At 40.9% G+C, this 25,006-nt stretch overlaps 2 protein-coding genes across 2 annotated transcripts; one reads left to right on the top strand and one right to left on the bottom strand.

Moving 5' to 3' along the window:
* The first annotated feature begins 398 nt into the window (after window positions 1-398).
* On the top strand, window positions 399-12,099 carry LOC146616615 (lactase/phlorizin hydrolase). The gene is made up of 17 exons (XM_085374324.1): window positions 399-924; window positions 1,606-1,676; window positions 3,555-3,632; window positions 3,724-3,817; window positions 4,955-5,039; window positions 5,130-5,808; window positions 5,904-6,552; window positions 6,654-8,204; window positions 8,300-8,568; window positions 8,659-8,949; window positions 9,032-9,230; window positions 9,463-9,665; window positions 9,746-9,852; window positions 10,001-10,132; window positions 10,309-10,532; window positions 10,702-10,932; window positions 11,903-12,099. The coding sequence occupies exons 1-17, from the start codon at window positions 399-401 to the stop codon at window positions 12,097-12,099; spliced, it is 5,586 nt and encodes a 1,861-aa protein (XP_085230450.1).
* A 4,628-nt stretch (window positions 12,100-16,727) lies between these two features.
* gjc4b (gap junction protein gamma 4b) lies at window positions 16,728-24,347 on the bottom strand. Its single transcript, XM_085374192.1, has 3 exons — window positions 24,209-24,347; window positions 18,175-19,351; window positions 16,728-18,072 (listed from the first exon to the last, which is right to left on the bottom strand). The coding sequence occupies exons 2-3, from the start codon at window positions 19,319-19,321 to the stop codon at window positions 18,059-18,061; spliced, it is 1,161 nt and encodes a 386-aa protein (XP_085230318.1). The 5' UTR covers window positions 19,322-19,351; window positions 24,209-24,347; the 3' UTR covers window positions 16,728-18,058.
* Between the last annotated feature and the right edge of the window lie 659 nt (window positions 24,348-25,006).

The following is a 25,006-nucleotide window of genomic DNA, read 5'->3' as shown; positions in this document are numbered from 1 at the left end:
TCTGGTTTTTCCTTTTAACTGATATACTGTAACTCACACTGATATAAAAATTATACATTTTAAAAGGTATATTGCAGCTGCAAATTCGAGACTTTTCAGATCACTGCAAGATAGGGATTCAATTATCAGTAGATTGAGTCCAGAGTCTTTCTGACCATATTTCACAGCTACAATAAACATGTTCACTTGTAATAATTACACAAGATACCGATCTTGATTGGGTAATTATGCAATAAGAAGGAACAAAAGTTGCCTTAAAGAACTCTGCAACCAGTGAATATTTTCACTTCGTTCCTTTCTTTTGAGCCACAATGAAGAAGTTGTTGTGGGTCTTTTGTCTGTACGTTTTTTGTCTCCGTGGTTGTCAGAGCAGTGAGGTGAATGGAAGGGTGGACTTCATGCTTCTTGCAGGGCCTCTGACAAAGCAGGTGGTCAGAAGCTCAGACAGAAACATAAATGATGCCTTTGACTGCAGTCATCCCGTTCCTCCTGGCTCTAAGCAGTACTTTGAGTACCTGCAGAGCAGAGGGGTGACCCACTTCAAAGTACCGCTGTCATGGGCTCAACTTCTTCCTACAGGCCACCCCAGCCAGCCCCAGCAGGCTGTGGTTAGATGTTACCAGACCCTGCTGAAACAGCTGCTGGAAGCAGGTCTTCAGCCTCTGGTCATCCTTCATGGATGGACAGTTCCAGAGTCTCTGCAATCAAGGTATGGAGGCTGGGAGAGCCAGGAGCTGGCACAGATGTTTCAGCAGTATGCAGAGTTTGCCTTCCAAGAGTTTGCACCACTTGCACACTCATGGTTGACACTGGATGGTGTTTGGCATGACGGGCAGCCTGCACATGCTCCCAGTTTTCTGCAGAACTTCCTTCAACTAAACAAGAACATTTACCAGATGTACCATCAGCGCTTTCCTGACAAAGGTGAGTTAGAAGAAAAAGAGACAATTAAGATGAGATACTAAGCAAATAGAGTAAAAATCAGAAGTAAGAAATCTTGAGAAATTTCTCCAAAACATTCCTTAAAATAAGCTATTTTAAAAATGTTGCTGAGAAATCAGATGCAAAGGCTTTTACAAAAGGAGTTTTTAATTTCACCTTTAAAAACACAAAATCAGTATTTTGAGAAAACTGCTAAAAAAAATAAGCATTTTAAAAATCAAGTTTGATTGGAAACTACTATCAAAAGGTAAATAAAACAAACAAAAATAAATGACCATTAAATGTCATATTTGCTGTTTTCCAGTTCTCATATATGTCAAGAAGTTACATTTTGGTGTCATAAAATAAACACATAGATGTGTATTTTAGGCGTTTTTGTAATATTACACAACACATCAGATTTTCTGTATGTCTTAAGAAGTTAAAATACTGTTAAAAATACCACCTGTTAAAAATACTTTATGGCCAACTGATACTGAAAGCCTTCAAAACATTATTTATCAGACATATTACCGTCATGATTATCTCAGCAGCAATTGAATTCACTAAAATAATCTTGTATGTATGTCACTGTACAGTTTGACCCAACAAGCCATTTTTACAGCAGACATTTTATATTAAAATAAATATTAAAAAAAGATTTAAATGCTTCTACATTTACAGGAAGACGTCTGTCAATTGGGTTGAGAGCAACAGATATGACTTCCCTCTCCCACATTAAAGATTCAACAGCAGTAAGTTAAATACTCTATTTCATTATGTATGTAAACGTTATGTATACCTTAAGCTTTAATTAAGACCAAGTCCCTTTATTGTTAAAATTGAAAAGAAAATCAATCTGAAAATAACAATGAGACATGCTTATTTGCCCAGAGCTATTAGAAATATGCGAAGCTTTTTGAGGGTACAGGGAGAATCACCTTTACCCTTGAATTGGAGATTAGCTTGCCTAGATAAGAAGAAAGTGGGGGGTGGCTGTAGCTCAGGTGGCAGAGCAGGTCAGCCACTAATCAGAAGGTCGGTGGTTCGATCCCAGGCTGCATCCTGGCTGCATGCCAAATATCCTTGGGCAAGATACTAACCCCGTGTTTGCCTACTGGTGGTGGTCAGAGGGCCCGGTGGCGCCTGTGTCCGGCAGCCTCGCCTCTGTCAGTGCGCCCCAGGGCAGCTGTAGCTACAATGTAGCTGCCATCACCAGTGTGTGAATGACTGAATGTAGTGTAAAGTGCTTTGGGGTCCTATGGACTAGAAAAGCGCTATACAAATGCAGGCCATTTACCAAAGTGAGTTCTCTGTCCAAGATCTAGATGCCTCATATATCAGGGGGGACCAAAGGAATTGGGGTAAAATGACATGCTGTTAAATCCAAACTCTTATTGCCTGATAGGCCAGTCTTGCCTACCAGGCAATGGTTAAAGCTTGTGATTTAACCAAATCAAAAGCTTGTTGATGTTGCTTAGCATCTCTGAGGCTACAATCCAAGGCTTAAGATATGATATTGTGTGGTTTCTTTATAAGAGATGTAGTTGCAATGCAATGAAAAAAGATGGAAAATAACATCACATTTATTCTTCTCATGGAGGGCTGTGTGAGGCAGATAGGATTTTACTCTGAACCCAGTGCCAGATACTTGAACAAGAAAGCGACAGCTCAGAGTAGGCTGTATCACCGTTTGAAGCATACTTCCCCTGGTTTGCGTGTTTGGTGGTTGTGAACAGCGCTGTCCTGTTTTCCTGTTTCATATTTCTGCATGGTATTAATGCTACTTTCAGAAATGGCTATCTCTGGTTTGTGCACTTTGAATATTTTCTCAAACATGGTTGCCTGTTTTCCGTTTGATGTAATGAGAGGACCACATGTTTGGTGGTTGTGGGTTGCAATGTGCTATTTTCATGTTTAATGCTATGTAAATAAAAAATTATATTTCAACCTAATTTGGTATGGTTGAAAATGAATTGATACGGTTTTAGCAATGTGTTAAAGGTCCACAGTTTGAGAGAAATTTCTGTGACAGTTCATAAAACATAAAGATCCATGCCAAATTAATTATACTGAACTGTCTATTGTGGTGACTCACAAAAGAAGCTTTACATTCATTTATATGACAAATTGACAATTTTTTTAATAGACATTTTTATAATAATAATGGATTGGATTTATATAGCACTTTTCAAGGCACCCAAAGCACTTTACAATGCCACTGTTCATTCACACACTGGTGGAGGGAGCTACGGTTGTAGCCACAGCTGCCCTGGGGGAGACTGACAGAAGCGAGGCTGCCATATCGCACCATCGGCCCCTCTGGCCAACACCAGTAGGGTAAAGTGTCTTGCCCAAGGACACAACGACCAGGACAGAGAGCCCGGGGATCGAACCGGCGACCTTCCGGTTACAGATGCGCTTCCCAACCCCCTGAGCCACGGTCGCCCCATAAATTTTTTTTAAACAATGATGTTCTGGCACTTTTTGTTTCACATGACTATGTAATGGTATATTTTTGAAACAATAGTAGTGTGTTATATATACATCAAAGAGTATCACATACAGTTTATTTTTTGATCAAGAGGCTTGAGTGTAATGGTATGCCGTTGTGTATCTTCTATTTTTAATAGATGGATTTCTTGTCGGTGCACATTGAATATAACTGTGTTATCTCCTCAAATTTTGAAAACGAGCTAAGGAGGATACAGGTAGAGTAAACACATGATGAAAAAATTCCTAGCTTTTCAGATTTTGCATTACTGTTAAACTGCTGCATCTGCATATTCTGTAACACTGTAGATGTCCATTGGGAACTTGCCTATCCTGCTGTACAAGATGACTGCTCATGACTGTTCCCAGAGTAATTATCAGGTTCTTGGAAATTTTTTAAATGGTAAATACAATTATATTTTATGCTGTTATTTTCCATTAAATTACCAATGAATATGAAGAGCTATACAACTAAATTTATATTTACAGATATATAGCATATAATCTCAAAAAGTTAATTCTGTTCATCTGGATGTAGAGTTTTCAGTTGGAGTAACGCTTCATCACTCATCCAAGTGACTTCTTCAGTCTTAACTGCATGCAGGTTTCCCCAACCTTATAAAGAGTACATTTGCATACTGACTGAAACTAGCACCGGTGACTAAAAGTGGACAGTGAGGTTTCCTAGCCCCATGAGCTTTCATAAATATGACAGTGATTTGCCATACAAACTTTTGCGTCTGACTGGAGGTAGATGAAGTGTATTACACTTAAACCAGAAGATGAAGTTAATATCGTATAATATGTGGAACTGTTAAGAGATATTAACACCAAAACAATGACCAGCGCCACTGAAACCAGTGCTCACACTGGTAATCATGGAAAAATAAAAAAAATATTATGTCAAATAAAGAAATCCTCTGGTATTTACTGAAGAAAAAACACATTAATATAACATTAGTCAACACTGTAAAAATTGACAATACTGCTCTCATAAAAGTGGAAGAGTTATCAAGTGAAAGTGATGAGTGTCATGTCATCATATTATGAGCCAGTAAAGTGCTAATAGAAAATGTTGGACCACAGTCAATGCTTTCTGCATAACTGTTATGACAGATGCATTGTACCAAGAATATTGGGTTAAATGAAGAAAGTGTTTGCACTGTAGATTTTAGTTGACTAAAATTTCTTTTGGTAACCCAAGTATTAGCAAATATAAGCAAATATTATGACCCATTTTATTAGGATACACCATCCTAATCTGATATTACATAATGTATTATAACATTACATTCTATACTATTAAATTCTGCATTTTGTCCTCAATTGAGCTGCCAAATGTACAAATAGGGCGGGTAAAATAAGTACTGAACACATTACCAAGTGTGTTTCTAAGTAAATATATTTCTAAAGGTGTTGTTAACATGACATTCTCACCAGACGTCTGTAGCAACCCATCCAAAGGGAATGCATTTTTTATTTCTTTATACTTACTGTTTTATAACTGACAAGACTTAACTGTTTCTTGACCACAACACAGTCCTGATGGACAATGGCCTGAATATTGTGGGGTGTGACATGAAGGACGTGTTAGGCAAGCTGGACATGGAAGATGCTCTTGTCAAGTAAGAGTTCATTTTCTGATTCACATATATTGTTATTCTATTTTTTTTTAAGTTCACGTGTGATATTTATGTCTTTTTATTTTCTGAAAGTCATGCAGGTTCACACCACACCAGGGTGACAGGGTTAAGAAACAGTTATCAGACTGTGTGGGATAAATTTAAGTCCCAGACTACAGCAGAACGAGATCTTTTCCTTCAGGAATCATTCCTCTCTGGCTTCCAGTGGGCCACCTCCAGCGTATCCTTTAAGACTGAAGGTGGCTGGTCAGAAGGTGGGAAAGGAGAGACTATTTGGGACCGGTTTGGTCATGAGGGCTTGGCCTTTGCAAATCAGACAGCTGACCTAGCTTGCGACAGTTACCGTAAGGTAGATTATGATGTCTACCTTCTGCGAGGTCTTCAGGTCGACACCTACCAGTTTTCCATCTCTTGGGCCCGTATTTTCCCCACAGGGTACCGACAGAGCCAATCAGAAAAAGGAGCTCAATACTATGACCAGCTGATAAATGCTCTCGTTGCATCTGGCATACAACCCATTGTCACTCTGTACCACTGGGATCTGCCTCAAGCACTCCAGAATTATGGTGGATGGACCAATGCCTCCATTGTAGAGGCCTTCAAAGACTATGCAGATTTCTGCTTCTCCAGGTTTGGAGACAGAGTCAAGATCTGGAACACATTCAATAGTCCCTGGGTAGTGAGCCATGTCGGGTATGGTACTGGTGTGCATGCCCCAGGAGTAAAGGACTATGTGGAATCTTCCTATCAGGTGACAGTGATGTTATTAGAATACTACAATTAATCACTTTATTACAAGTGTAATTATTGCACTAATGTACTTAACATTTGATTTTGCATTATCAGGTCACTCACAATATTCTCAAGTCCCATGCCGAGGCCTGGCATGTCTATAATGACAATTACAGGAAAACACAAGGAGGAAAAGTGGGCATTGCCTTGAACTCTGACTGGGCTGAGCCCAGTGACCCTGCCAAACCTGAAGACGTAGCAGCTGCAGACCGTTACCTGCAGTTTATGCTGGGCTGGTTTGCACATCCCATATTTGTAGACGGAGATTATCCTGCAATACTCAAAGATCAGGTGGAACAGAAGAAAACAGCATGCCCTGACTCTGTACCAGCAAAGCTCCCAGTTTTCACTCCAACAGAGAGCAAGAGGATACTTGGTACTGCTGACTTTTTTGGTTTAAATCACTATACTTCTCGGCTGGTCAGCAACAGTGATGGTGGGTGCACCCCTGGTCCTGACGGTGTGGGTGACTTCCATGCAACTGTGGACCCCACATGGAGTTCCACAGCTTCTGACTGGATCTATCCTGTTCCTTGGGGACTTAGAAGGCTCCTGAACTACATTGCAACAGAATACCTGAGTGCTAACAAATTACCTGTATACATAACAGGAAATGGGATGCCAACAGATTACAGTGTTGACAGTCTCACTGACACCAGCAGAATGGACTATATGAAAAGTTACATCAATGAGGCCCTGAAAGGTTAGTGTTGGAGATTTCCCCAATTTGAGGGCACATTTTTTTTAGAGAGAGAGTTAAAATAATTCAAATATTAATTTTGTTTTTGTTTGTTCATTTTGTAGCAACACTCACAGATGGAGTGGATGTGCAGCGATTCACAGTGCAGTCACTCATGGATGGATTTGAGGCAAACCAAGGCTACAGTCAAAGATTTGGTCTTCACTATGTCAACTTTGAAGTGGGATCCAGACCAAGGACCCCAAAGCAATCTGCATATTTGTACGCTGAGATTATCGAGCAAAACGGTTTCAGTTCACAAAAAAGTAAGAAGTTTAAAGCTGCAGAAAGGCCATTAACTCGACGTTTAGCTGCTTTACCACCCTCAGAAGTTCCATCTCAGGCAAAGGTAGTTTGGGAGAAATTCTCTTCACAGTCAAACTTTGATAGAAAAATGTACCATTATGGCACTTTTCCTGAGGGCTTCAGTTGGGGAATTTCTTCGTCGGCCTACCAAATTGAAGGTGGCTGGAATGCTGATGGCAAAGGTCCTAGTATATGGGATACATTCACTCAGACAACTAACACTATTCCTGATAATGCAAACGGCAATGTAGCCTGTGACAGTTACAACAGACTTAATGAAGATCTCTACATGCTGCGGGCTCTGAGGGTGAAGTCATACAGATTCTCTTTGTCCTGGTCCAGGATCTTTCCTGATGGCACACGTAAGTCCCTCAACCAGAAAGGTGTTGACTACTACAACAGACTCATTGATGGTCTTATAGCGTACAATATCGAACCCATGGTAACACTGTACCACTGGGACCTTCCTGAAGCTTTGCAAAAGGTCAATGGCTGGGAAAGTGCAGAGATGATAGACATTTTTAATGACTATTGCGACTTCTGCTTTGCTACATTTGGTGACAGAGTGAAATTCTGGATAACCATTAACCAGCCTCAGACAATTGCATGGTCTGGATATGGACTTGGAAATATGCCACCAAATGTTAAGGACCCAGGGTATGGACCATACATAGTTGCACACAACCTCATTAAAGCCCATGCCAAGGCCTACCATACATATGATGACAAGTATCGCCAGTCTCAGGGTGGTCTAATCTCCATAGCCCTCAATGCTGATTGGGCTGAACCTAAAGATGTCAGCGTTCGCCGTGAAGTGGTGGCTGCTGACCGGGCGATGCAGTTCCAACTGGGATGGTTTGCACATCCTATTTTTAAGAATGGTGACTATCCTGATGCACTGAAGTGGCAAGTTGGGAACAAAAGTGAAATCCAAAGTCTTCCACAGTCAAGACTTCCTTCCTTTACTGAAGAAGAAAAGAACTTCATCAAGGGAACTGCTGACGTATTCTGTGTAAATCATTACACTACAAAGATTGTAAGCCATGTTACAGCTCGGCTTAGCCCTGCGTCTTATGAATATGACTGGGACTTCAAGGAAGAAGAGGAAAATGATTCACCAACTACAGCCATTCCTAACCAAAAAGTTGTGGCCTGGGGCTTGAGGCGACTCCTCAACTGGATAAAGGAGGAGTATGGTGATCCAGAGATTTATATTACTGAGAACGGAGTTGCTACAGAAGCACAGACAACTTGGGATGATTCTGCCAGAGTGTTTTTTTACAAGGCCTATATTGATGAGGCTCTGAAAGGTATACTGTCAAAGTGATTTTATTAGCTACATTGCACGATCATTATAAGTATTTTTAATGTACCTAATTTTTTTGTGCGCTTGTTTACATTACAGCCTATAAAGTTGATGGTGTGACTGTGAAAGGATACACTGCAACCTCTCTAATGGATTCTTTTGAGTGGCTTAATGGGTACAACGTTGGATTTGGCCTGCACCACGTGGACTTCAGTAACCCAAATCGGTCAAGAACACCCAAGTACTCAGCTCATTTCTATTATAACATCATAAAGGATAATGGTTTCCCATTGCCAGATGATGAGAAGGTACTTTATGGACATTTTCAAGATGATTTCATTTGGAGTACTGCCACAGCATCATACCAGGTACCCTAGATAAGGCCACTGCACATATATTGCAATGCTTACTCTATTTTCATTCGTTTCAAATTACTGTTTTATACTTATTCCTTTCAGATTGAAGGAGGGTGGAGAGCTGATGGAAAAGGTCTCAGTATTTGGGACAAGTTTGCTCACACTCATCTCCGAATCTCCAATGATGACAATGGGGACATAGCTTGTGACAGTTACAATAAAGTAGAAGAGGATGTTGCCATATTAAAGCAACTCAAGGTGACCCATTATCGATTCTCCATATCATGGTCAAGGGTCCTTCCTGATGGTACCACCAACTACATTAATGAGGCTGGACTCAATTACTACCACAGACTGGTGGATGCACTGATTGCTGCAAACATTCAGCCTCATGTATGTATAATTACAGCTAAAAGAACTGTACTAGAATTGGTAAATTCAATAACGTCAGTAAACCCTTTCCCTTTGCTTTCAGGTCACTCTGTACCACTGGGACCTTCCACAAGCCCTGCAGGATATTGGGGGATGGGAAAATGACACTATTGTTACCAAATTCAGAGATTATGCTGACTTCATCTTTGACAGACTTGGCCACAAAGTGAAATTTTGGATAACTATAAACGAACCCTACAATGTAGCCATGATAGGACATGGTTATGGAGTAGGTGCCCCAGGTGAGCTTTATGCTTTAGTATTCCTGGTTGTCTGCTTTATTTAAAAAATAGGAATAGTACTGTTACTGAACATGCAAAACTGTATATAAGGACACCAAAATTGTTCAAAACAAAATGTACTGTTTCAAACATCAAACAATATGTCTTCTGTAAAAACAATAAAGCAATCCTTGACCAAACCCTCAACAACAAAAAATATAAAGAGGCTGCAAATGTGTCTGTTTGTCTCCAGGGATCAGTTTCCGACCAGGTACTCTGCCCTACGTTGTTGGTCACAACCTGCTTAAAGCTCATGCTGAGGCCTGGCATATTTACAATGACAAGTACAGGGCCAAACAGAATGGAATTATCTCCATCACAATTAACTCTGACTGGTCTGAACCCAGAAATCCTTATAAGCAGGAGGACTATGATGCTGCAATACGCGCCATTCAGGTACACCAGTTCTTCTTATATTTTAAAGCAATATGTCATAGTGGTTATTTCAAGTGTCTTTTGTGTGTCTTTTTGTGCAGTTCTACATTGGCTGGTTTGCCCATCCTGTATATAATGGCGACTACAATGACATAATGAAGACAGTCATTCGTGAGCGAAGCCTTGCTGCTGGTCTGTCAGAATCTAGGTATTCAAAAAGTACATTTAGGCCCCAAAAGGAAAAAAAAATTGCTATAAAGTTACCTTTAAAAGCAGCAGGACATTTTCACTTTTTTTGTTGTTTGGTCCTTTTTTCAACAACCACATAACCTGTTGGTTTCACTTCCATTTTCCAGGCTGCCTGAGTTCACTCCGGAGGAGGCTAAAAGAATTAAAGGCACTTATGATTATTTTGGGTTCAACTATTACACCACTGTCCTAACATTCCCTGTGGACTATAAGAACCTTCAGCACTATGATGGAGACAAGTAAGCAAATGTTAGATAAATATTAATAGAGTAATCTTTCATTTTTCTTCTAATAAAAGAAACCAACAGATTTAGCACAGCTGACTTTGTTCTCTGCTGTGGCTGTTTACTGAAATGTGAAACTTATTTCATTGTTTTACTCAAACTCAAAAATCTAACCTTTTTGATCTTCACAGGGGTGCAGGGTCAACTGTTGATCTCACCTGGCTGGATTCAGGTTCAGGCTGGCTGAAAGTCACACCATTTGGATTCCGCAGAATACTTAATTTTATCAAGGAGGAATATGGAAATCCACCAATTATTATCACTGAGAATGGCATCTCAGAGCGGGGCACTGTTGATCTAAATGATACTCACAGGAGCCACTACTACGAAAAATACATCAACCAGGCGTTAAAAGGTATGAAAAATTTATCTTTAAATCTATTTAGGACCAGCACAGTTAGAGAAGAAGGCTATAAATATGTCTCAGATAAAATGTGGCTGTTTTTTTTTTTTTCTTTTGTGGAAACATTAAGAAACTAGATTTTAAGTGCAAAAAAGTTAACTTATCTCTTTTCTCTTCCCAGCTTACTTACTAGATGGTGTAGACATCCGTGGCTACACAGCTTGGTCACTGATGGACAACTTTGAGTGGGCTAAAGGCTTTTCAGAGAGATTTGGTTTTTTTTACGTGAATCATTCAGACCCTAATATTTCTCGAGTAGCTAAGAAATCTGTTTCCGACTACTCTAAAATCATAACCTGCAATGGATTCCCTCACCCTGCGTCAGGACATGAGTGCTTGAATCCTGTGGAAGGTAAATTGACACCATGGATTGTAAATAGTACGTAAAAGATAAGTACGTGGCCACCCTACTGTAAACATAAATATTTAAAGTCTATGTTTAGTTGTATCAGTTCAGCATTATGGCTATTACCAACTTGGTACTTTAAAGTCAGAACACAATATATTTGTGTGGGAAGTTTTCAGCTAATGCTAACCAGCCAGGCTGGCTCTCCATTGACACAGTTACATTGCTAAAAACTGCAAAATGCATTAAAGTTAAGAGAAGTGGAATTCCCACCTAACAAGGTGCTTCCACAGTGCAAAAGCAAGCCTTTTAGGACACCTAAACTGGACAGCTGCAATACGATATGCAGTTCCATGATCAGAAGGAACAGGGATACTGAGGGGGTCCTAAATATCTATTCCTGCATACAAGCATTTTGTAAGTTGAGCTTAAGCATTATAGCAGAGTTGAGCTTGTGTATTGTATGAATGCAGATCATTTAGACAGATGTAAGAGTTGAGCTTGTGTATTGTATGAATGCAGATCATTTAGACAGATGTAAGATGTGTGTTAGTTTACAGCACTAGCTTACTAACAAATAGCTAAAATTAGCATGATAATTAGACACGGTGCAAAAATAATGCTCTGACATAGTGAAAGCTAATGTTTTCATTTTGTTAGTGTCTTTCTTACCAGCTCACAGACACCTGCTACTTAGAGGTGTATAGACATGCAAGAAACCTTGTTGTAAATAATAGCATTAAAAGTGCTCAGAATACTGAGAACAAAATTCAGAGGTCCAGTTCAGTTGCTAGCAGAGTGCTAGCAACTGTAGTTGTAGTCAAACCTGCTACACCACACCAAATAAATTTAAACCTTAATGCAATTTCTGTGGAGGAATTCTAACAACAGGTAAAATAGGGCTTTGATTTACAGTTACTGCCTGCAAATGTTAAAAAATAATACGAAAACTTTGGTTTCTGTGTCTTTTCTGCAGAAACAGCTGCACCACCAATCACTGACAACAATGCCACTGTGAGGTTCCTTGGTATGGAGCTCTCTGTCCGCAATGCTGAGACCGGACTTAATGTCACATTTGCTCTTCTGATTGTTGCAATGTTTGGAGCTGTTTGTGCATCATTTTGCTTCTTTAAGTCAAAAAATCAGATTTGTAAAAGTGGAAAAACATTCTAATTGCAGATAACTTGACATATTATTAAAGCCCTCATATTGACAGATGCATTTTAATTGCAGGTATATAAATTATTTCTTTTCCTCTTCTATAATGTTGCTGTCACTGTCAAGGTTAAACTACAATTTTAAATCATTTTTAAAAATGATCTGTGGTCCGTTTAGTTTGAGATACCACGTAAGCGTACATGTAAAAATATGTTTGTGTGTTTTGGGACTAATTGAGTAAAATATTTCTTCATTTGCTGTTTAGTATCAGACTTTCAGACTTCTACATATAGGACTGACCTGCAAAAGCTTATTACCTGCTGTATTAGTCAACAAAGCCAAGTATTTTCTGTTAAAAATCATCAGTTTGTCAGCCAGGGTGGATTAGTTTGTCTATATGGCTGTAAAATGGGTTTAAAAAGTGCTATTTAGAATATTATGTTGTTTCTTCAACTTTCTGTTCTCAGAAAGCTTTTTAAAAATGGAGTGTAGGTATCACCTAATTCCTCTAGAGGTCACTGGCTGTCTAGATTAGATTAGATAGAACTTTATTAATCCCTCGGGTGGGTTCCTCTGGGAAATTCGATTTCCAAAAAGCACAGCACCGACAGAAGTTTCAGAGTTACAGAATATTATATATATATATATATATATATATATATATATATATATATATATATATATATATATATATATATATATATATATATATATATATATATATATATATATATATATATATATATATATATATATATATATATATATATATATATATATACATATACACACACACACACACACACACACACAGTGGGGCAAAAAAGAATTTAGTCAGCCACCGATTGTGCAAGTTCCCCCACCTAAAATGATGACAGAGGTCAGTAATTTGCACCAGAGGTACACTTCAACTGTGAGAGACAGAATGTGAAAAAAAAAAATCCATGAATTCACATGGTAGGATTTGTAAAGAATTTATTCGTAAATCAGGGTGGAAAATAAGTATTTGGTCAATAACAAAAATACAACTCAATACTTTGTAACATAACCTTTGTTGGCAATAACAGAGGTCAAACGTTTACTATAGGTCTTTACCAGGTTTGCACACACAGTAGCTGGTATTTTGGCCCATTCCTCCATGCAGATCTTCTCGAGAGCAGTGATGTTTTGGGGCTGTCGCCGAGCAACACGGACTTTCAACTCCCGCCACAGATTTTCTATGGGGTTGAGGTCTGGAGACTGGCGAGGCCACTCCAGGACTTTCAAATGCTTCTTACGGAGCCACGCCTTTGTTGCCCGGGCGGTGTGTTTTGGATCATTGTCATGTTGGAAGACCCAGCCTCGTTTCATCTTCAAAGTTCTCACTGATGGAAGGAGGTTTTGGCTCAAAATCTCACGATACATGGCCCCATTCATTCTGTCCTTAACACGGATCAGTCGTCCTGTCCCCTTGGCAGAAAAACAGCCCCATAGCATGATGTTCCCACCCCCATGCTTCACAGTAGGTATGGTGTTCTTGGGATGCAACTCAGTATTCTTCTTCCTCCAAACACGACGAGTTGAGTTTATACCAAAAAGTTCTACTTTGGTTTCATCTGACCACATGACATTCTCCCAATCCTCTGCTGTATCATCCATGTGCTCTCTGGCAAACTTCAGACGGGCCTGGACATGCACTGGCTTCAGCAGCGGAACACGTCTGGCACTGCGGGATTTGATTCCCTGCCGTTGTAGTGTGTTACTGATGGTGACCTTTGTTACTTTGGTCCCAGCTCTCTGCAGGTCATTCACCAGGTCCCCCCGTGTGGTTCTGGGATCTTTGCTCACCGTTCTCATGATCATTTTGACCCCACGGGATGAGATCTTGCGTGGAGCCCCAGATCGTGGGAGATTATCAGTGGTCTTGTATGTCTTCCATTTTCTGATGATTGCTCCCACAGTTGATTTTTTCACACCAAGCTGCTTGCCTATTGTAGATTCACTCTTCCCAGTCTGGTGCAGGTCTACAATACTTTTCCTGGTGTCCTTCGAAAGCTCTTTGGTCTTGGCCATGGCGGAGTTTGGAGTCTGACTGTTTGAGGCTGTGGACAGGTGTCTTTTATACAGATGATGAGTTCAAACAGGTGCCATTCATACAGGTAACGAGTGGGGGACAGAAAAGCTTCTTACAGAAGACGTTACAGGTCTGTGAGAGCCAGAGATTTTCCTTGTTTGAGGTGACCAAATACTTATTTTCCACCCGAATTTACGAATAAATTCTTTACAAATCCTACCATGTGGATTCATGGATTTTTTTTTCACATTCTGTCTCTCACAGTTGAAGTGTACCTCTGGTGCAAATTACTGACCTCTGTCATCATTTTAAGTGGGGGAACTTGCACAATCGGTGGCTGACTAAATACTTTTTTGCCCCACTGTATATATATATATATATATATATATATATATATATATATATATATATATATATATATACACACACACACACACATATATAAATACAGAGACAATATAAATAAAATATACGAAGGGGATAAATAGAATAAATAGGAATAAAAAATAAAAATACAAGTGAATTGCACATTTCAAGTATTGAGTCTATTGCACTGTTGACTATTTACAAAAAGTATTGCACAGTGAGGTGAAGAGGCACTACAGCTTAGTTGTTCCCCCCTCCTTTGTCCTCCTGTTTCCCCTCCCTCTCCCCTCCAGAGAGGAGTTAAACAGTCTGATGGCGTGTGGGACAAAGGAGTTTTTAAGTCTGTTAGTTCTTGTCTTGGGGAGAAGCAACCTGTCACTGAACAGACTCTTCTGGTTGTTAATGGCCGTGTGCAGAGGATGCCTGGCATTGTCCATAATGTCCATCAGTTTCTTTAGTGTCCTTTTCTCTGCCACTGTCACCAGAGTGTCCAGCTTCATGCCGACCACAGAGCTAGCCCTCCTGATCAGTTTTTCCAGCCTGGATGAGTCCTTCTTTGCTGTGCTGCTCCCCCAGCACACCACAGCATAGAAAAGTACTCCAGCAACCACTGACTGGTAAAACATCCTCAGGAGCTTCCTGCAGATGTTAAAAGACCTCAGCCTCCTGAGGAAGTACAGTCGGCTTTGGGCTTTTTTATACAGGTGCTCTGTGTTGCATGACCAGTCCAGTTTATTGTCCACCCACAGCCCGAGGTACTTGTACTTGTTGACCACCTCCACCTCCACCTCCTCCCCCTCTATCTGAACCGGCAGTGGACCTGCTCTAGACCTCCCGAAGTCCACAACCAGTTCCTTAGTCTTTGAGGTGTTGAGTTGCAGGTGGTTTGTGTGACTCCATGCGACAAAGTTCCTCACCAGACTTCTGTACTCCTCTTCCTGATCATCCCAGATACACCCCATGATGGCTGTGTCGTCTGCAAACTTCTGAATGTGGCATAATTCAGAGTTGTAGCAGAAGTCTAAAGTAGCCATATAAAATGTACTACGCTAATGTTCAGTACCAGAAAGTAAAATAATCTGATTTACTGAAAATAAATGTATACCATACTGTATAGCATCAATAATGGTGTCTGTCCAACCATCAATTGTCTTACATTATCCTTGTCAGTGTCGCAGGAGGTTGGAGCCTATCCCAGCGGCCATAGGTGCGAGAGGCAGGATACACCCTGGACAGGCCGTCAGCCTGACACAGGGCTATCACAGAGACAGACAATCATTTGCACTCACATTCACGCCTATGGGCAATTTAGATTCACCAATTAACCTAACCCCACCAACCGCATGTGTTTGGACTGTTGGAGGAAGCTGGAGTACCCGGGGAGGAGAACATGCAAACTCCACACAGAAAGGCCCGAGTGAGGTGGAGGAATCAAACTCAGGACCTTCTTGCTATGAGGCAGTGCCCTGTCTGATTTAAGTTGCAAATAAAACCTATTCATAGAAAATTAAATGTATGGCCAAATCCCCAAATAATTTATTTAATGATAAAACCTCACTGGAGGCCTTTTGGGTTTTTTTTTTAGATCACACTCAAATATCTAACTGGCCAGTTACATTATACCAATTCAATGTTTGGGCATGGTCAAGACCTGAGCACCAAAATGGAGAAGAAAGGTAGTTTAACTGACTTTGAATGTGGCATGGACAGCAGGATAGAGCACTGTGTCATAAAGCTCAGATCACCTCTGACTGGTTTTCTGTGCACTCAAATGGCCTCCAGTCGCCAGACTGTGCACTTCTGAAAGCGGTAAGTGTAGCTACTCAGGTATTCAGTGAATGTAGATAGAAGTGACCCGACATATCAGCTTGGATTAGTCATTTGCAGGTGAAATTGGCAAGTATTAGACCTCACAGACATCATTCAAGTCACTGTACAGGTCACTGATGGAAAGTAACCGAGTTATACTTGTGGCCTTTTTCAATACATACAAAGATGGATCTATTTAACTGGACCACTTTCCAAATTTTACCCAAGATTGTGGGACGTGAGATAATGTCTACGTTACCTTTACTGGTATGCTCTATTGTCCAATGTTGTCTAAAACAATATTTGTAAACAAAGGAAAACTAGGACCAAAAATCTGAATTTGCTGGATTTTTATTTTAAAACTAACCACAAAGTTCTATCAATACAAAAAGTATAAAAAGTACAAAAAGCATTGTTCAAAAATAACTTGAGATGAAAATATGAATTGGCACTGTGGGTATTATTCAGAATAGAAAAAGATGGCATCTCGTCAGAGCGCGTTCAAGGCATTAAATTCACATTGATTTGATTACAGATCCTGGAACAGTGAAAACACTCATCCAGCAATCAGCACTTTCAGATATCAAACAGATACAGTTTTATCCCCACTTAACCAAAAGGAAAAAAACAAACAAAAAAAAAAAACCCAAAAGTTAACATTTCTTGTGGTCATACATGATGTGTACCTAATAAAATAAGAAAACAAAATTATTTAAATATTAAAGAAAAAAGTGTTGCAATATTATCTCAACTGTACCAAACAGAATACACCAGTCCAACAAAATCTGGCATCAGGGAGCTAAGACAGTAGCAAATACTCTTTGAAAAACAGGGAAAAAAACAAAATAATCCCAAACGTGTTGGCCACAGTGACAAGAGTCAAGACAACAACACTTACAACTAATACAAAAATACAGTATTAAATGTTTAAAACAATGCAAGTCATTATCAAGAGTTAAATGGTTTTCAAGCATTACCCAGGTTTGTCTATTCCTTTGGACAAAGGCATCCCAAGTGTGTTCCAGTCACCAGTCAGGCGCCAGACTTGGGAATGTTGACTGGTGCAACATCATCAAAATCACAAAAAACAAATCCTTTGACACACTTGAGGGAAACCTTTGTATGAAATGTTACACCTCAAAGTCTTCATCAGCATGACAATAACTCCAGTACCTTTTCTTTATGAGTGGTGCTGTGTCCATTAACCCTTTGTTTGCATGTAAAAGCACTCTCACTTCTGCACAAAACACAAAATTCTTACAGTTTCAACATCTTTTTTTGCACATCTGGCTTGGCCTTAGAAAAATCCCATTAAGTTTTCCAGTTTTAATCTAATGCAAACTTTAGATGCAATCACTGAACATCCAATGGAGGACAAACTCATAAAAATGACTAATAGCTCTAAGACTTAAAGTTAATTATATTTATAAAAAATAAAAAAAAAATAGCTGCCCTGAGGGAGAAGCACATGGTAACCTTAACTGTTCTTGTTGCACTATGGCAGTTTGTAAGCACTTTGGATCTTTAGACCGGCTTGTGTCTCGAGTATTGCTGGGTTGAGACGACCGTTCTTGCAATGTGAACCGATGCTCGACCACAGTCGGCCATAACACTGGAAGGCTTGGGCTGACTTCATCCACCTCAAGCAATTTCACAACATCCCACTCACACATACAGACTCCCCTTGGTTCAAATCCCTTGTGTCCTCTCACTGCTCCTCATGTTAACTGCCCAGCTGATGAGAATCTATGCACGAAGACCTGCAGACAGATCATCAGGGTTGTTAAGCAATGAGTTTCAAAAACAGCCAGAAAAAATAAAATAAAACTGTGGTTATCAAGAGACAAAGATGGAAGCCTCACCTTTGTCACAGGTACTGCTCTGCTTTTCCTGGGCAAAGTTTAGCCTGTTCTGCTCCACTGCAGTGCCGTTAGATTCGGGGCTGCTGCTGCGTGACGGGCTGCTCTCCTCGTTCTGGTATGCCATATCCAGATGCTGCTGGGCCAGTTTTAGGTGCCTGCGCAGCCTCTCCAGCTCCCGAGACGATGCCTCGTCCCCGAAAGACTCGCGACCTGAGTCTCCCAGGTTATCTCGAAATCCCAGTTTTCCAGATGGATCCTTCTTCAAAGCAGTGTGATAGCCTGGAGGCGCAGAGGGCTGGCGGCAGATGGAGGACCTCTGGCTGGCCAGAGCTGAGTGTCGTGGGGTGGGGTGCCGGGGCCGTGGCGTGCAAAAGCAGTCACGGATACCACTGATGCCAAGGTGCAGGATCTCCAACAGGGTAAAGAGGAGACACAAGGCGCTGACGGCATACATTATAAGCAGGAAGATAGTTTTCTCTGTTGGGCGTGACACGAAGCAATCCACTGTGTGCGGGCAAGGGGAACGTGTGCATACGTACGACGGTGCCACTTCCAGACCATAAAGGATGTACTGTCCAAACAGGAAGGAGGTCTCAAAGATGGCACGTGATAACAGCTGGAACACGTAGACCTTCATCAGGCCATCTCTCTTGATGCGACGGCGCCCGTCGTGCTTTTTCTTGGGCTTTTCCGCAACCTCCTTTTCCTTTTCTGGCTCAATTTCTTCAATGATCATGGGATCCTCCTCCCCATTGTCCTCCGCTTCCTCATAGTCCCTGTTAGCACCACGGCTCACTATAGGCATCCTCTTCCTGCCCTGGGGCCTGTAGTCATCGTCATCCATGCGAGCAATCTTGTGCATAGCAAACCCAAGGTACATGATGGTGGGAGTGGTGATCATAATCACCTGAAACACCCAGAAGCGAATGTGCGACAATGGCGCAAAGGCGTCATAGCATACGTTCTCGCAACCAGGTTGCTGCGTGTTACACACAAATTTACTCTGTTCATCGTAGTAGATCGACTCTCCTCCAACAACCGTCAGCACAATCCGAAAAACAATGAGGAGGGTGAGCCAGATCTTGCCCACAAAGGTGGAGTGATTGGAAATCTCATCCAAAAGGCGTGTGAGGAAGCTCCAACTCATTTTGTCTTTGGAACAGGAACACAGCTATGTCTGTGTAAGAGAAAAAAAAAAAAAAAGCATATATCAAAGTTAATTTCTGGATGTCTTTACCAAGAAGCTGGCCCAACAACAGAAAGCGCGTGAAGGAATATGGGTCACTAAAATATGACCAAAAAAAGAAATACAGTAGTACTTAACATTTAAATACACTGTAGTAGGTGTATCATGTTTATGCAACACAAGGTGGTGCTATTATGCCACCCTCACAGTAGTACCCATTACAGCCATGGAGTAAAATCTGCAGGCATGTTCAGGCAAGGATCTGATATAGTCTGAATAGATGCAATCAAAATCATGTAACCACAGGCAGACTGCGATGTGCAGACAGTCTAACCAGCAGACATGGTACATGGTGTTTATCACAGCAAAAAAAGAGAAGAAAAAGCCCTGAGGTCAGACATTAAAAAAAAGAAGCATGCGCGTGTTAGTGTGAGGAAACTTCAGCAAGAAAAATTTCTGTCAAGCACCACATTTCCATGTTACGACACTGCTGTGCAAAGACACTGAAAGCTGTCTTCATCTTTTACAGAGTTCAGTGACATTCACAGAAGTTTAAGAAGTTACAAACTAATTCAGAGCCACGTGTGGTTGTTCTTAACTGAATTTTAGTAATCTGACAACAAGGTAGTAATGAAGAGCGTGAGTGGTTTCACACCTCATAACTTCAGCTGTGTAATTATCCAGAACTATAAACCAAGCTGCTGCACTTCAACCAGCTACATAAGGTACAAGTTTCTATTCAAACTCTTATGCTGCTTTTTGCCTCTGCCTTGAAACGACTCTGTTCATGTATCGGTCATAAAGACTGAAAAGCCTTTATTCAACTATATGAATCATAAAATAAAAAGTAGCGCTGTGCGAAAACCTCAAGTCAGCCCTCATTTCTTTAGTTGTTATCATGTGATGTATATACACTATATATTAAATATAATGTTTTGTTATCTATGTTAATAGTGAGATCAAAAGTCAATTGTTGTTGTGACCACCTTTATTCTTCAACACAACCTGAACTCTCAGGCTGAGACATTTCTGATGACAAATCCGTGCGCAGCAGATGGATCAACTGAAGGGCCAGATCCCTCTTCGCTGGATTTTTCCTATTTCTCAAGGTCATAACTTACAAATACTGTTAATCACCTGGTTTTTTTTGCCCTTTTGTCTTCCCTTTGACCAGTTTTCTCAATTTTTTTTAAGCTGAAGCCCAACGTATGCAAAGTTTTTAGCTTAACAGCCATGTGGGAAGCACTCTGTTGTTGCACAAACACTATTTCTTGTCTGTTGAACTTTTATCTGTGACCTTTTTCATCAACTCGACTAAAGAAATGGGAAATGACTTTTAACACTGTGTCATCATTGTTAGTTTTGTGCTTTTTATTCTTGACAAAGAACAGCTAGCACCCTACGGCAACATCAGCACAAAGGAATGGACTCGACTGATCCTGACATCACCATGCATTCTATTTATACTTTTTTAAATTTATTTATTTCCTGCTCAGTGCAACTAATTTATATCCAAATCTCCACTGCCAGGACATGGATGTGAGCAGAGAAACACGGCTGGAATGAAAAAAGCAACCCATGAGCTTGATGGAACAGATTCTGGATTTCCATCCTCCCATCCCTACTGTGAATATAAAAGCATGAAGTTTTGAATAACTTATATATTATGGTTACAAAAAACAAACAAACCAAAAAAAGAACATATTCACCACATCATACCACAGAGTTTATATAACATCCAAACATATCTTTAGAGTTTAAAAGTTGAAGCCAACTGCAAGTACCTCAAATCGGCATTCTTTCAAATGCCCAAAAGGGGGCGCTCTCTATAGTTTTAAAAAGATGGTTGTATTGAAGTCTGTGTGGAAACTACTCTCAGCTGACAAACTGCTCAGTTTTTCAGTCAGATCAGCTCATGGGTCATGTCGTCTGTGTGAAAGAACTTCCTTAGCTTGAGGTTTCGTGAGACTGTGCCAACGAGTGACGCCGTTATGCCGTGAAAAGAAACGCTGGACATGAAAGCCTCAAATTATTCACCCAGCACATTTGTAGGATTTATTCATAGCTTGGATTATGATACTTTTCCATCTACCCCCATGTTTTTAGCAGTGAGGGAGAAATCACGTTTAACATCATTTAAACGTTCATTCATAACTGCTGATTAAAAGTATACATGCACACCTGCAACAAGCCTTTTAGCTGATAATATGCTGTGTGGCTAAGAAAAACTGCATGCATGAAAAGACCAACTAGATCAAATAAGGGAAAAGTGACCCGAACGATTCCAACACCAACTACCACTGAAAAGCCTTCTAAAGATTACTCTCCTCAGCGCTCCAGCTCAATAAGTGGTTTGTTATACTGGGCAACTCTCCAGTGTGAGTGGTACTCATGTTTGACGCAGGGTTGGCAAGGACAAAAAACAAAACAACACAACAACTTCCCTAGATAAAGAACATTTTGCATTGTGCAGGAACAACTGGGTAATGACAATCAGATAAATGATCAGCAAGTTTGACGATTCAGTCTGAAACATTAACTACTAAATCAAACAATTATCTTCCTGCGTTTAGTCACTGCTCCCCTCTCAGTATCTCATCTGTGGTTTATGTTGTTGCTGTATGCAGCCATTTCATTTCTACATGCAAAGAGATGCAGCAACACAAAAGTGTGGTATCGCAACTGTTGGGTTTCCATGGAGATAACACATACTAAATATTTGTGAGAACTACCTTTACCCTCCATCTAAACTGAGCTATACTGTAGTTTTGTTGATGCAAAGCCAGAAGGACTAAAGGTCAAGATGATCCTCAGCTGCTTGAAATGTAGGTTAATAGTTAGTAAGAACTGACATTTTGTTCAAGTCTGAGTGCTGCCTCACAAGCAAGCCTACACAAGCAGCCTGGGGCAGGGATAGCTCAGTAGGTAAAGTGGTCGCCCCATGATCGGAAGGTCGGCGGTTCGAATCCACTTAACGGCTACCCTGAGGTACCCCTGAGCAAGGTACCGTCCCTACACACTGCTCCCCGGGCGCCTGCTTAGTGGGCTGCCCACTGCTTCACTGAGTGAATGGGTCAAATGCAGAGAAAAACAAGTAATTTCCCCATGGGGATCAATAAAGTATCCATTATTATTATTAAAGCAAAAAGCTGGAAGTAGAAAGAGCTGAATTATGTAACTCTCAGCTGCTCTTGATAATTGAGCACTGGAATCAAAGAATGGTATGTAGATGGGCCTGTTGCTCATATCCTTATTTTTAGTTTTACAGCTCCTTCTCAGCACCACTATTCACTAGTCCATCACGTGCGAACTGCTAAGTTACTCAACAATTTATCAACTTTTACATAAAGATTGCCTAACAGAAATGCAGGACCTCGCTGGATCAAATTCCGAGCAGGGATTGGGATGAATAACAGACTCCATCAAAAACAATTTTTGGAATCGAGCTTATCACTTCCACTCATCAATGCTGGTACACTGCACATAACAAAACAAGGGACCTGAAGTCACGGCAGCGGAAGTGTTCATCCAAATTTTGATGAGTTTTTGTAGCGTTTCTACCCTGCTTTTAGTCTCCTTCAGCTGTGCTGACTCTGAAACCTCTCATGGGCCTACCCACCTATCAAAGAAACAGTAATGTAATGTAAAATCCATCTGCTTTCAATGACCACATTTTATATAGCTTGAACCTTACATATACTAGAGGGGGTGATGCAAACATCAGTATTAACAATTAAGATTTTGCAGAGACTCCCTAGATGCTCCCCACTCATCCCTCAAAAGACAAATGAGTTTCAGCCTTGTCTGCAGAGCCAGCCCGGGCCTGTCTGTGTGGTATTTGACAGAAAACAGGCTGCTTTCACCCAGTGGAGATTCAACACTGCTGCTGAACAGAGAGGGTTTTGTGCCACATCTGGGAGGCTCGCTGTAGTTAACCTTCCGGTACCCCAATGCGCTTAAGCATAGAAGCCCCTGTCCTGAAGCAGGGGGGAGAGACCGACAAGTAAGCAGGGACCGAGCAGACCTGAGTAAGGAGTGACTTCCGGTTAAGTTTAACGATAGAACCGGGTTTGGGGGAGAAAAGACATCCCAAACCATCCGCCCATCACAGCACAGTGAGTCACATCATAAAACCTACTTAATTAGTAAAACTGAAGAAGAGTAATGACAAGAAAACAAGAAAAATCATTTAAAAACCCAAATCCACGAATTCCGATATGAAATTTTAAGGAAGCTAATCCATTTGCAGGGAATAAAATTCCTCCTCGTGGCCAACGACTGGACACGTCGTCAGCGCGGTGCCCCGCGTGCTCCGTTAACGTTACCGACTGTTATCAAAGCAAACCGGTGGGCGACATTGTTTTTATAAATCCTGAAAACCGTTAAGAAAGTATCGATATTGCAGCTAATATCCCACATAAGCGTGTGTGGGCAGATTCCAGGGGGGAAAAAACCAGACGGTTCCTGACCGTCCAATCACAAAGTGGATGCAGATAAAAGTCCCGTTAAAACGAGATAAATAGTCCGCGTGCCAACGCAGCTGTAACTGCACATTCTGCTAATTAGATATCTTTGCCTTAATGTGCCGTAAGATTCCCCTTTTCTCTCTTTAATTAGCGCTCCCTGCTTTCACACTGTGCGCGTAAACTCTCGTTTAACGGATTTGTGCTGTAACGCACGGCTTATTAAAAACGCTGCAGTGACCTCCGACGCTTTACAATCACAGCCACCGGCGGACAGGCCCGAGAAGTTGAAGATAAAAGTCTAGTTAAAGCTCTTATTTGTTAGCCAAAGCTAAGAGAAGATGCTCCCGCGTCCCCGCCGCGCTTTGTCTGTGAGGTGTTTTACCTTCAGTTATGATTCCAGGTCTTCCTTTTCATTAAAGTCGTGGTCTTACGCAGGGTTTCTCTTTTAAATCAAAGTCCTCCCGCTCTTCATATTAAGCCATCCAGGTTTTTCTTCTTTTCCAACGAGGAGCTCGCGTCGTTTCTCCAGTTGTGTGTCGAACTGCTGGGCGAGGACAAAGAATATTCCCAAATCCCCCCTCCCCTCTTTTCTTCTCCTCCCAGTTCCAGCCAGGCACCCCACCCCCTTTCTGCGCAGCCTGGAGAACAGCATTAAACTGCCAGCATTCCTGATGCAATCTTTGCTTCGTCTTATAACTCCAGGCTGCTCAGGGTGAGAGGACCGAGAAATGTGTCGCAGGAGGAGCATTCTGGAAGCAAAGAATAAATCAGTTTTTTTACTGGAAAAAACAGAGAATGGGTTTAGTTCGCCGCTTAAATTTTGGCCTCGTAAAAAGGCTTTAATTGTTAACAACAGAGACCGCTTTATTGGAGGTGCTTGAGCCTGTCTGCAACCTGCAGAAGTTTCCATTTCTGTCCAAACTGGATAATTTCCAGGTATCCAAACTGAATTAAATGTCTCGATTTAAACTCCAAGTCAGAACAAACAGTTCCAAATCAGATGAATTTAAAACAGGCTTTAGATGTAATGACTCAGTCCATCTCTGACTCAGAGGTCCAGAAAAAAAATCAAACACACACACGTACAAACGAGGACTGACAGGTTCCAAAAAATTATAATAATGTCACACAGAAAAGCAGATGTGCAGTGCCTTCAAAGCTGAAAGTCACAGTAATTCAA

This window comes from Diplotaxodon limnothrissa, linkage group LG16, assembly GCF_057381915.1.
Source record: "Diplotaxodon limnothrissa isolate DT_005_m linkage group LG16, D_limnothrissa_male_GT1.1, whole genome shotgun sequence".
In the NCBI taxonomy this organism is placed as follows: Eukaryota; Metazoa; Chordata; class Actinopteri; order Cichliformes; family Cichlidae; genus Diplotaxodon; species Diplotaxodon limnothrissa.
Note: the sequence above shows the minus strand (reverse complement) of the source record. Positions and strands in the feature narration are given on the sequence as shown.

Coding starts and splice junctions, on each gene's coding strand:
- gjc4b (XM_085374192.1), bottom strand. CDS start 19,321: ATGAGTTGGAGCTTCCTCACACGCCTTTTGGATGAGATTTCCAATCAC.
- LOC146616615 (XM_085374324.1), top strand. CDS start 399: ATGCTTCTTGCAGGGCCTCTGACAAAGCAGGTGGTCAGAAGCTCAGAC. Junction 9,666..9,745: donor CTGCAATACGCGCCATTCAG/GTACACCAGTTC, acceptor CTTTTTGTGCAG/TTCTACATTGGCTGGTTTGC. Junction 10,133..10,308: donor CAGCACTATGATGGAGACAA/GTAAGCAAATGT, acceptor TGATCTTCACAG/GGGTGCAGGGTCAACTGTTG.